Source organism: Sipha flava, unplaced genomic scaffold (assembly GCF_003268045.1).
Source record: "Sipha flava isolate LNK unplaced genomic scaffold, YSA_version1 110_pilon_pilon, whole genome shotgun sequence".
Lineage (NCBI taxonomy): Eukaryota > Metazoa > Arthropoda > Insecta > Hemiptera > Aphididae > Sipha > Sipha flava.
In genome coordinates, this window is record NW_020271727.1 from 311,822 (window position 1) to 325,645 (window position 13,824).

Sequence of the window (13,824 nt, forward strand, 5' to 3'; positions counted from 1 at the left end):
GTTTTCAAAACAAAATATACTTGTATTCATATACTGATGCAATACTATAAACTGTTTGGATCTATTTGAAAATATAGACTTCATCGTTAACCATTGTGATTCTAATGCTCCCCGTAATATAGCGTAAATGATAAACATGTAATTAAAAAACAATTATTAATATATAATGAGAGGAGGAAACGAAAGTACTGATAGTAAACATTTACGGAAAGTCATACGCTTATAGACAAATCAAACTATTATTGAAACTCAGAATTTTTTTTTTGAATTTTTGGTTTTTTTTATATTTTTATAATTTTAATTATTTCAAATAGTAGGAAGTCTTACACACGCATTTTATTCCTAACAAATCAATAAAATAATTCTTGTGATATGATGGAAATAAATTTTTAAATATAATTTGATATCATCATATAATGTAATTTATTCTAGAATTATAATATCCTGAAATTCTGCAATAATGGTAAGATCAATTAAGCGTTATCAACCTTGACGGAAAAGAATATGTACGGAATAAATTGCTACTTTAGGAAACGGAAACACCCGTTTCAACATTTGAAAATTCACTAAAGATTAAGGTTAAGAACAATTTTAATAGTCTTTTGGACATTTTATTCGCCTAACTTTGTAATGTTCAATTGAACAATATAATTTGTACACAAATAACTTACTTTTAAGATGATATTATTTTTTAATTTGCTCCGGTTAATTTTATTGTATTGAATAAACGCGTACTAAAAATTCAAAATAAGTTTATATCAGATTATTCAAATCGACCAACCATGTAAAATACCATCTTATAACTGTTGGTCATAATTTGAAGAGTACAAATATTTCATTTTTCTAAGTAAGCAAACAACTTACTCGTGACAAGGAGTATTAACGAAAATGTGTTTTTATTGCGTTTTCAAATTGTAACAATAAAAAAGGATTTTCTTGGAGGGAAAAATAGATTGTTTGGGTTCTTCCGGAGGTATTCATTCGACCTTATACAAATATCCACGTATGAAATTGCACCAAGTACAAAGGATTTCGATCGACACCATTGCCTCGCCCTCATCCTCAACCTCTCCTATCCCCACTTCATATCAACATAATACAATAAATTCGCAATAGGAAACGAGTGGATATTTTAAACGGAATGTTACGAAACATGATAATATTGCTAGTAGCATAGCCCCGTACGTCACACGCCATAAACTGAAATAACACAAGACAAAAATATAATAAAATATTACCATCATGACGTGAAGTTTTCCTAGCATTCGATCAAGCCGACGCGACGCGTAACCTTGACTACTTTAAAATGTCTCGGTATAAGAAGTCCTTATACCGATATCGCGATTCATTCGTGAAATGGAAATCGACATCAAGAAACCCGAAGTCGAGTACAAGCACGTGAGTATAGAATTGTATAATTTTTTTTTATATTCACTAATAATACATACATACACACATACATATGTGAGATGACGTATTTAGAAATTATCTAGGGAGTCAATGATATATGGAAAATATTACCTATGTTAACCAATATTACCATTTATAATATAAATTATATTTATACTAGGATTCATATTATATTACACTACAGTTTACTTGGTGAATAAATTTTCGTAATTTGATTGCAAATTTGATCGAATGATGTAACAAATTCTGTTTTTCGGAACGTAATTAAAAAAAAAATGTTACGAATTATAATACAATAATAATAATGTTTTTGTCTGTTTTAAGTACAATTTCCTAACTATACATTCAAACCTAATCCATAAATTATATTAGATATATGAACTATCGTTTTAATACAGAGTACATAATATCCAAAATTTGTATTAATCTTTCTTATACATTTAAAAAAATCGATGTAAATTACGTTTATAACTCATGCATAAACAAATTTTTAAAACTTCCCAGGGGAGTAAATTAACCAATATCTCCTCACATCATGCTGTAAACACACTACTGATATGTGTTATAACATTTAATCATTTCAGGCTCTTGAGTTTGCTACGGAACCGCCGCTCACAGATGCGCTCGCTCATCTGTGGGCGGCTGTTCGGAAACTCGGAGAAGGGACCATAAAATGCATCGAAGATAAGAACTCGCTCTTACGAGTCATGGACAACTATCGACAATTGATGCCAGAAATAAAACAATCCATAGTGTTGGAACAGAAATCAATGGATAATCTTAAAGAGGTTTTGAAGATGATTTTTTTTTCAATCTCCTAACACTGTATACTCAGTAAACATTTCAATAGGAATTAAACTCTGCACACTGTATGCTGGATGCTTCCAATCTACGGGAACAAATCATCCAAGAGTCAAATGATAATTTACTTGCACAGATAAAGACTTTAAAAAATGAATTGGACGTAAAAAACAAACAAATGGAAGAAGAAAGCTTGTAATATTTTTGTGTTTTTTTCCTTGCAAGTTTCTAGGATTTGTTTTTTTAGGTTTTCTTCAATGGGCCAAGGTGATACGAGTCAATTAGAGCTAACAAGAACAAAGCGAGAACTGACTAGAATAGACGCTGAAAACAAGCGTCTTGATAATCTCTGTGAATCGTTAAAAAAAGAACTGGATGCCGCCGAGTATAATGTCAGAAATCTTGAAGCTGATTTAGCCGTAAGAAAACGTTGTCAACTTCCGTATTATTAGTTTTATCATTAATTATTTCCCGTATTATTTCTAAGGCTCAAAGTAATAACCTTGTAAAAGAAATAAAGACCAAGGAAAAATTGGAGGATCGTATAAAAGGTGATCACGATCAAATGGAAAAAATCAAAATCGAATTAGGCATAGTTAAGAACAATTTCAAAAAATCCGAAACAAATATGGAAAAACTCAATGAAACATTAAAAGACTTAAAAGTAATATTAAAGTTCAATTTTTATTTATTTTTTTTTCCCCAAACGATTTTTTTATGATTAATCACTTCGTTTTTCGGTTTTAGATAGTGAACAATAATTTGAGTACGAAAAATACGTCTTACGACAAACAGATAAAAAAACTTAATAGAGAATTAAGAATTAAAACTGAACTAAGAGCCGACAACATGAAAGAAATAAATAGACTTCAAGATAAAATATCTGTACGTCAATCATATTATTATTTTTCTCAGTCTAAGTACAAAAACTAATCTTGTTAACATAATTTATACTCTGTTATCATTTTACTTAAAACATTAGTTTCAAGAAAGTGAGCTACTAAGGGTTCAGTCTGAACTCACACGTTTAATTGCAACCCACGAAACATCGGTAAGAAAGCGACAAGAAACTATGGAGGAGATGGAAAAAATTATGGGAATAAAAAAAGATGCCGAAAATCATATAGCTATTTTGAAACGAAATTTAAATGTGCTACAAGTAGACAATGATAAACTTAAAAGTGCGTTAGAGCTATCAGAAAGGGAAAAGAAGTTACTTGAAAAAAACCTAATTAAAATCAATGGTAAATGATAACATGTCTCACTTTTTTGTTTGTTTTCATATTTTATTAAGACTGATATAATTTTGTTGTAGAACAAATAATCTCATACACTGAAAAAATGAATATCAAAGAGTCAGCGTTCCGAGTTTTGGAAACTGAATTTAGCGATGCACAAAAGTATATCGATAAATTAGATCAAGAGAAAACTATGTTTAAAAAAAATACAGAAAAGTAATGACTTCTGCGTCTTAAGATAAAATAATTTAATAAAATGTTTTTTGTTTTTACTTACTTGATTTTATACACATAGGTTACACCATGAAATAGTTACTCTACGACACAAAGTGCACGAAGACTCAGTCAATGTGAACCGCAAAGATTTAGAAATAGAAAAATTAAAAAAAGAAGTTAATCATTGGAGTGACAAGATAAAAGAACAAGATCATGATTTACATATAGTAAAATCGGAAAAAATTCTATTTTCAAAAAATCTGTCGGAAGTTAAAGTTTGTGTTTTGAAAATACTGTCGAATAGAGCATTTCGTTAATCTGAATGTTTTTAGGATGAAAAAGACGAAATGAAAGATAAAATAAAAATGATCTCACAACAACTTGAACAGCAGAAAGAATATGTGGCATACAAAGAAGTGCAGTTGACGAAAAAAGACACAGGTAAATCCATCGAAGAAAGTAAATGATCTTATCAATATAATTTTTTGTTAAAACTACATTAAACGTTTCAGCATTAAAGCAAACCGAAAAAGAACTACAAAGATGTCAACAGGAAATCGATGAATTCGAGACCAAAGTTGAAGAAATGTCAAATTTATTAAAGAAAAAAAATGAAGATGAAAAGTCGATAACCACAACATTAAAAACATTGAAAAAAAAAATTGAGATACTTCAGAAACAGAATGATGAAGTGAGGGAAAAAGGCTTTAACCCAGTTTTATATATTTTTTTTCTCGTTTTGAATGAGATATGCCTACTGAAATTTATGAATAAGTGCATTTTTTTCATTGCATTAAGTTGAATGGTAATAGTATACATTTTCACGTTGTTAAAGTTTACATTTAATGCAGGCCAACAAAGACAAAAACAAACTCGTAAATCAAATGAATTTACGCAACGAAGAGTTATTAAAACAGAAAGATGTTAATGACATATTAAGGACGACTTTGAGCAAGGGAGAAGCAGAGTACAACAAAAGGATCGAGGACATTAGATTGCTGAAATTGGAAGTAAAGCGTCTGAGGTGATCGATAGTTATCATATCTGTTAAAAACAATATATTATTATTATTATTATTATTATAAATGTGTGCATACTCATGGTTTGGATAAATGCCAAACATGTAAATTAATTTTTCATTAATACGTTATGTCCATACCAGTACACACATGCATGTGTGTGCAAACGCACAGAAAACTAATTACTTCGGCACCAATCTATAACAACCGGGCAAACACCTAGAACCTGTATTAAACGGCAATTGGTTAAAATGTGTAGTACAATAAATTTAATTAATGGGTTTAAAATCGAAATATGAAACGTATTGCAATAATCGAACTATTCAAATAACGATGATTTCTAAAAAAAAATTGCGATGTAACACACATTAATCCCACGGTGATCGATAAAGACGATAAATGTAACATTAATAATACACGATGATCGAATTATGGAATCGAAATATCATTGTCGTCCACTTCGAACTTACCGTTTTCTTTGATTCTAATTAAAAACTTTAAACCATCGAAAATTATTTATCATTTTACAGTCATGATTTCAACTTATTCATGGATTTTAATTCGATTCTTAATCAAAATAACCGTTTTTATTTTATACGATACGAAAAAAAAGTTATACGTTTTTTTAGATAATTATATTGTTTCTCATGAACCAGTTTTTTTTTTTTCGTTACATACAAATAATTTAATTGAATATTGTTTTACTGAACGATAGAATAAATTTGCTTAGAAAACACTAGTTTAAAGTAAATTAAATTTACTACTTATGCTTAACATTATAAAATACAAATTATGTGGAGGTGCATACACAAATCATTTTAAATATAAGTATTAAATTTTTAACAAAATACATATTCGATGTAATGCGTATGTAACCGGTAGCATGCAAAAGGGTTTGCTGACGAAAAACCTGTCGGAAGTAAACGATATAAGAGGTGAAGTACTCAAATATGAACACAAATTAAATCGGGAACGTTTGAAGTGTCGAGCTCTGGAAGATATCCTACTAAAACCCACAAACGTACACCGCTGGAGACTTTTAAAAGTAATCCCGTTATCCAAAATTCGTCCGCGAACGAATTATTTATTATTATTATTATTAGAGCGCGGATTTGTATGCACTTAAAAGTATCGAAATATGCCATATAATATGCAGTAAAAATCATGAAAATATGCAAAAAATATGCAGTCAAAATCATGAAAATATGTAAAAAAATATGCAGTCAAAATTATGAAAATATGCTAAAAGTATGCAAGAATTTTTTATTTATTTAAAATTTATAATTCAACTTATAAAAACTAATTACTTAAATACTTAATACAAAAAAATTTAGGGAATTTTCTGAACTTAATTTATTTTTAAAATTTTATTTATTATTAAAGTAAATAATCATATGCATTTCAAGTTTATCTTCTGTGAAGCTATGTCGTTTATCGGTTAACATATTTTTAAAGAATGAAAACGAACCCTCGATGTCAACCGAAGTTATTGGGGCATATTTGAAGCAAGTGGTATGTCGATAATTGATTGACACAGCAAGAGCAATTAAGTTTACGTCGTTATCAATTATTTATTTTTATAACTAAATATATATATATATATTATTATTATTTAGTGACTATGAAATTTATTTTTAATTTTTCTATTAGACAAAATATTATTTTATACATTTTTTTTTTAAATTTTCACTTCAATACACAATAAATTTTGAATTTTGTCAAAATATGCAAAAATATGCAATAACCTCTAAATATGCAGAAATATGCAAAAAAAAAATTTCACCATTAGCTTCAAATTATGATGATTCGTGGAGATAACTGACAAAAATCCAAAAATAATGAAAGGAAAAAAATATGCGATTGCATAGAAATCCGCGCTCTAATTATTATTATCATTATCATTACTATATTGTACAGCAGATGTCCGAGTACATTTATTGTTCTTGGTGATATCTTACTATCGATAAGCCGACGCATGTAGCGATACGGACAACCCGAAATCGTTATCACTATTCCGTGATAACTAACTTTATATAGTATACTCTTTAATACATGGTAAAAGATACAAATAATATTTCGTTTTTCAATTATTTATTAATTCTTAAAGACCATGTTACACAATTTTTTATTCAGAAATATAAAGGTATATAATCTGTATAGGCCTAATTTTGCTTACATAATATACTTCAATATTTTCATCAATATTTCCAGGTCATTGTTTCTCATTTACATCACACTAAGGGATATAACCGATCTAAAAGCTATTTCTACGTACTATTAATATCCAATTTTTTATCAAAAATTGAATTTTGATACAAAAAAAAGTGTTCACATAAAAAAAAAGTAACGTTGAAACCTTAAATTCATTGATCCTTGTAAATCATGATAGTAATTTTATTTATGTCCGGTGTTTACTTGATATCAAGATCAGTGTTATATTTTTCGGACTCTTTAATATATCATATATAGTTATTTGTATTACATTTTAGAAATATTACACGGGAAAGCGTAAATAGTGGACATCTTGTTGATTTCCTGAGACTAATGAAAAAAATAAATAAATAATAAAGGTGAGACTTCTAGGTTGGGTGAAATTCTATGATTGGACGAGATATAGGGTTGGATGAATCAGCTTATATTTCTAAAGATGGTTGATATAGTAAAACAGCCAATTTTTTTAATAAGGTAGGTTAAAACTTAAACATTCTAAAGAGAAAAGACATCTAAAATTTGGGTAAATCGAACATTTCAAGTACCTATAAACAGCATAAACTTCATTAAAATATTTAGGAACTATAAAATGTGTCAAATAACTAATATCGTTTATTGGAAATTTGTTCAAATAACCAATTACATCAATATTTAATTTTGTAACGATTATAAATCATTTTTACTAATTTCCAGTAATTTAAATTTTTTTTCTACAAAAAAATTATATAAGAATAAATATGTATCAAAAATTCAAGCTTAAAGAATATAAATTGAAAATTTCAAGAATTTTAATTTAACGCTCGTAAATTGTTTTCTTTAATCACTCATATAAAGTTGTGAAGAACTATGTATTATTTTTCAAGACTATTTTTTTTAAATTAATTGATCGCTATTTCCAAAAAATTATAAGAAAACATGAACATTAAAATTGTCTATAAATAACTCCAAAAAAATCTTTTGAAAATTATACCATCTATAGCAAATGGTGATATAATATTAGTTTTTTTTAGTTTCGATTTTGATTTCAAATATTGATATTTATTTTTTGCAATTTGGTTTTTGTTTTCAAATATCGATATTCATTTTTTTCAATTTTGATTTGAGAAATCAAGATTTGAAATCGATTTCAAGCTCTGGATATAGGCATTCAGTGACAATTTTTTGTCTCTACGGTTATTATTTTTTGAGTAACAAAAAAACAAAAATTCTATTTTGTCGAAAAACTTAAATGCTGTAGGTACATTTTGCCATATTTTTATAATTTTTCGTATAATTTTTGCAATTATTAAAAAACTGTTTGGAAATTCGCAAAATTCAGAATACCAACTAAACAATATTTCCTCTCAAAATTTCCTTATGGTTATGCTGAATTTTTATGCAATTTTTCTGGTCCAAGTTGTGTACACAGTCTCAAAAAAAAATAAATAAAAAAAACATGACAAAGTAATACGTGACTATTTGTGGTTAAGGTTCAATTATCGGTTAAAATTTAATTTTTTTACATTTTAACTTTGTTTTTTTTTTAATAATTCAGAGAACTGTTGAGAAATTTATAAATTATTTCCCAAATGTACCATCAAGAAAATTAATTTCCTACCTTTTATTTTTTATTTGAGAATGGTTGGACTACTAATTTTGTTCAAAATCATGTAAAAAAAAAAAAAAAAAAAAAAAAAAAACTCATCATAATAATACCAACACATTCCATGTTTCACACAGAATTTGAAACGTATAATATTAATTTTATTCATTCAAATACTGAACATAGGACCATAGCAAAGAGAAAGGGGTAATAGGACCATTTAGCCCTAGGCTAAAAACTAATTTAAAAGGCCCCCTCTTAAATTCCAGATTGATTAAAAATACTCGGCGTTACCCATTAAAGATAACACTAAAAATTGAATGAAGGATCTAATGACCCTACACTTGTCATTAACGCCATGTAGGGTTCTAAGATCCTTCATATTTTTTATGTGTGCATTCAATTCCGGTAAGAAAGTTAATCAATAGTTAATATGTGATAAAAATTGATAATTGTCTTTCTTCTTGCTGAAATGTGAAAACATTTTTAGACAAACTTACTAAATTTGATAAGAATCATTTTGACAAGTCATATGAAGGATCTAGAGATCCTACGTAGCGCTTAACCTGTTAATATATTATTTCTAAACAATTTTTCTTTAAAAAATATGAATAAATTTAATTAAACAATATTAATTTATATTAATATTTATATTTAAGCGCTAATATACAATTTCAGAATTTCAGTTATATTAATTTCTAAATAGTTGTAATTTGTTATGATTATTGCCAAAGTGTGAAGAATAATATCATTATATCCAAATATACTACATAAATTATGTATTTATTTTCGAATACATGTTACCATACCCACGTATCAACAGAAGAACGATCTTATAGTAAATTAAAATGAATAAAAAGTTATTTACGTTCGAAAATAAAACAGAGCCGTCTGAATTATTTAATATTTCTTCCCGGTGAACATGAGTTGGCCAAGACTATTGATAATGAAGAAGTTATAAATATCTTTACTAAAAAAAAGCTAGAAAAATAAGATTTTGATTTAAACTATGAAATAATTTTTAAGTGCATAATAAAGTAATAAAACTAAAATTAATCTTAAAAATAATAGATTGTTCATAATTAATTTAATCCTAATCTTTAATTCGATTAACATGGAAATTCTTATTTTATGAAGCTGTTTATTATATATCTAGAAATAAATTAAATGTGTATTAAATATGGTAACTAATAAAACATTGTTCAGAAGTTATTAAAAATGTATTTCATTGTAACGACGCAGTTAAATGACTTTGCTTTTGAAGTTTAAAAAACTCTATTTACCAACATTTTGCAAACTTGGTGTATATTTTTTTTATCATACTCGTATATTATTTTGATGATGAGGGGTCCCCGAACCGATTTTCCCTAGGCTCTAAAAATCCTTAGAACAGCTCTCACTGTAGGTCTATTAATTTTCATCTCTATACAGTGCCGCAACTACAAAATAAGAGGCCCGTGTGCGGTAATTATATTAGGCATCTTCCTAGGATTTATTTTTGTAGTACGTCTTATTCATAAGTATCATTTTTTTTAGATTTTAAAACACGTTTCACATCAGTTAGTGTATAATATATACAGTAATCCCTCGTTATCCGCGGTTGGGTCCACGATAACATATTTTTAATGCGATTGCGATAAAGTTTTACCGTTATTACACGAACACTGTAGAAATTTATTTTTGACAATAATTGTAGATAATTGTTGTTTTGTCGCTATAGGTATAACACATATACATTATACATACTTATACTTATTGCAGATAAAACACAAAAGGTTATCTACACCTGCACGATTAATAATCGTCAATTGCTCAGTTGTAAGATGATATTTGTGCGTGACACGTGTACAGCAGTGTTTAATAAATTTAGTAGTGAAAATATTTTTAAATGGCTTCTCAATGTAAAATGTCAATAAAAAAGAGAAGAAATGTTTTATTACTCATTCAAAAAATTGAAATTTTGAATAAATTAAAAAGTGGTGATACTGTAGCGTCACTTGCTAGAACGTAAAAAATGAATGAACCTAGTGATCGAAAAATACGTAAAAAATAAGAAAAAATACGATAGATAATAAATAAATTAGTTGTAGGAATTAAAAATTATTAATTAATTAATAATTAATTTTTAAAATTAAAAAAAATTTAACCTAACCTCCCTTTTTACATTGATTTATGGTCTCGTTATCCGCGGATTCGCTATCCATGCAGGTTTGCTGGAACATAACCTCTGCGGATAACGAGGGATTACTGTATATATATATCAAATTAAATAGGTACCTACAATTGTTGTATATTATACTTCACTACATATTTATGTAGTAAATGTATTTAAGTAGTTTTGGTAGGTATGTTGTATGCCTACTCAAATACTCAATGGACTCAATGTCATATAAATATTATATTACTTTAAAATGTTATAACATCCTTACCTGAATTTTAAAAAAAGTTTATTTTTATAATAATATAATAATATGATATTATCAAATAATTGTGTATTTATAAAGTGTAGTTTATTTTAGGCTAGGACTAGGAGGTCCCCCAAAATGTACGTAAGCCTTGGGGCCCATGGGTGCGGCACACCCGGTTTTTGTACTGTCTCTATACGAGTTTAATTTACTATTTCCGTAATAGTTTAAAATATATTCATTAGCGTTAAACAAATAAGTAGTAGCGGATCGTTGTTCCCAGAACAACCCGTCTGGACTGGTAGGTATAATACTTTGTTCTAATTTAAAATTCCCGTCTGTTGTCGAAAAACTCTGAGATTCCCACTAATACGCTATGCCATCGTGTTAAATAATTTCAGCTATAACGATAAACATTAATATTATTATCATCCAGAACACTGATCCACCGGCTTATGAGATGACTGTCAAAGTGAAAATCCTTCAAAAACGTTTACTCGAACAATGTACCAGATTATTTGACAAGGATTTACAAGTTCAAGAGATGCAAAATAGGTACGAAAAACTGAAAGACGAATTTGTTAAGCTACCGGGCAAAGATATCTTTAAGGAGATGAACAATATCAAAAGGACTCTAATGAAAAAAGAAGACAAGATGAGGGTAACGTTGATTTAAGTAAAGTGATTCGATATTACCTATGGACTAATTATTATTTTTTTCATATAAAACAAAATGCCTACATAATTAGAGTTTATCTGGAGAGTTAATTATCTGTCGTCAAACCGCTAAAAAGTACATGTTTGACTTGGAGAGAGCAAAAAAAGACTTAAATGATTTCAAAAACAAATACTACGAATTGGTAATCATTATTTTATTATTATTATTTTATAATATACATTTTTTCCAATATCATTAATATAATCGAATTTATTAAAGAAAAAAGAAAAAGAAAATAATTCGGGACAGTTATTCCCAACACAAATAAGATTGATATCTGCAATGGTTTATAGTTATCTATACTTCTTTATAGCACTTTTAATCGTACGAAATTCGTTATTCTTAAAATTTTGCTATTTTATTACTTTTTCTTATTTGACAATGCAATTCGAACTTTTGATTTTTTTTCTAATAGCAGTTCTTGTATTGTTTAACCGTTTATAACGACACTGAAGAGACCGATAAAAATAAGGCATTTTCGTTCAGTCCGTTTTGATGTTGGTCTTCTACATGCTTATGTAATTACAAACATAGATTTCTACCGAAGAACCATAAGTTATTGGTTTTTCGTTGTGTTAACTGACATAATTAAAAACGGTTTCTTCTGTGAATTTATAACATTAGTATTATATTAAAACCAAATAATGCAATGAATTTTGCTCAAAAATGTATTACTCGTATGAATAAATTTGAATAAATGATTTTTTTAAGCCAAATTTGTAGAGAACTCAACCATAATGTGTCCATAGAGCAGAGGTGGCCAATTTTCGATCGACCTCTGATATTTTTAGGTTGTCGCGATCGACTAAAAAAAAAAAGGTTGTCAATAAACAAAAAATATAGGGCATTTCAAAATTAACGCAGGATTTAAATCTACTTTAAATCAAAAATAACAGTGGAAAACAATATCGGACATATGACCCTCCCTACTAGCCCTACAGTTGATTATTTTTTCCGTAAAATTTACTATCACTGGATAACACATTGCACTATCAAGTTCGTTGAGGAAACAACGAATTTCTCACTCTACGATAGTCACTCGATATCATTCTATAATCTCGTTTTTCATGGTTATTTATTGCCTTCTTCCTAATCTAATTTTTATATTTACCAGAAATACAAAAAAAAAAAAAAAATTAATATTTTATTTGTTTTCTGAAAAAATTAGAATGTCAAGAAAATACAAAAGAGCGTCGCGATCGACCTATTGGCCACCCCTGCTATAGATAGCTTATAACTATATAATGTTTTTATATTTGTACACATATATTACTATATGGCATTGATTCTCATCCTTTTCTCATTCATGTCACCTTAAGCCACTAGAATCAAACCTCACGTCACCCTAACATAAAAATTATAAATAATCTTAACTGTGTATTTTAGAATAATTCTTGAAATAACAAAAAAAAATAATAAGTACATCTAAAATTTAATGAGTTGCAGGGTTCAATAAACATTGATATTATAAAGTATAAATTTGCAAATTAAAAAACAAAAGAGAAAGGAACAATTTTAATGATTTGTATATTTGTTATATTTATAATAATAATACATATCTAGCGACTGTAAAATAACTGACTAACGACCCCGGTTAAGTCGATAAAATAACCAATAATACAGCAATTTCCCGTTAATAATAATAGTGCACGTGTTTATTGAATCTGAATAATAAATATATATAAAGATACAAACTTAAAGGTGTGTTATTTACATGACTGTTGTGATAATAATATGATTTTATTAAAATTTATTATTTTCTTATTTTTTTCCTTCTCCCGTGGAGATTTAGTGTTACCCTTACAACCCCAACCCTTGGGTGACATGTCACCCCGGTCGAGAACTACTGCTATATGGTGTCAAGTTTTTAATATTTTTCTTTCGATCTGAAGAACCACATATTCTTAATATGGAAAATATTATTTTTACTTTACGAATATAGGGGGAGGGGGGAAATGTTGATTATAGAAATATATTTGAGTAACGAATATGTACTTATTTTTTGGTTGCAACAATGAAAACATAGGCTTGATTAGGTTGGTGATTAAGTGTTCATCTTGGGATCTGTAATTCAGTGGATCCACGGCGAAGTTATTTCGAATTTATTTGGCCTAATATGCATCAGAAACTTTCGTTCGACGGATTCCATAAGCACCTACTATCGCATTGTTGGCAAATGCACACCATCGATGTAAAATATTAACATTAGTTATCGCATCGTGCA

The 13,824-nt window shown here is 28.0% G+C and overlaps 1 protein-coding gene across 1 annotated transcript in view; it reads left to right on the forward strand.

The window, feature by feature from the left end:
* Positions 1-1,298: 1,298 nt before the first annotated feature.
* Positions 1,299-13,824, forward strand: part of LOC112688508 (cilia- and flagella-associated protein 58-like) — a gene marked incomplete in the record, with an annotated part of 12,692 nt that continues 166 nt past the window's right edge. Inside the window, 15 exon segments of the mRNA XM_025561750.1 lie at positions 1,299-1,398; positions 1,995-2,198; positions 2,261-2,406; positions 2,459-2,630; positions 2,699-2,875; positions 2,959-3,096; positions 3,194-3,455; positions 3,527-3,665; positions 3,745-3,940; positions 3,998-4,106; positions 4,178-4,356; positions 4,517-4,689; positions 5,567-5,729; positions 11,319-11,543; positions 11,632-11,742. Of these exon segments, the coding sequence (XP_025417535.1) occupies positions 1,357-1,398; positions 1,995-2,198; positions 2,261-2,406; positions 2,459-2,630; positions 2,699-2,875; positions 2,959-3,096; positions 3,194-3,455; positions 3,527-3,665; positions 3,745-3,940; positions 3,998-4,106; positions 4,178-4,356; positions 4,517-4,689; positions 5,567-5,729; positions 11,319-11,543; positions 11,632-11,742 (2,436 nt within the window).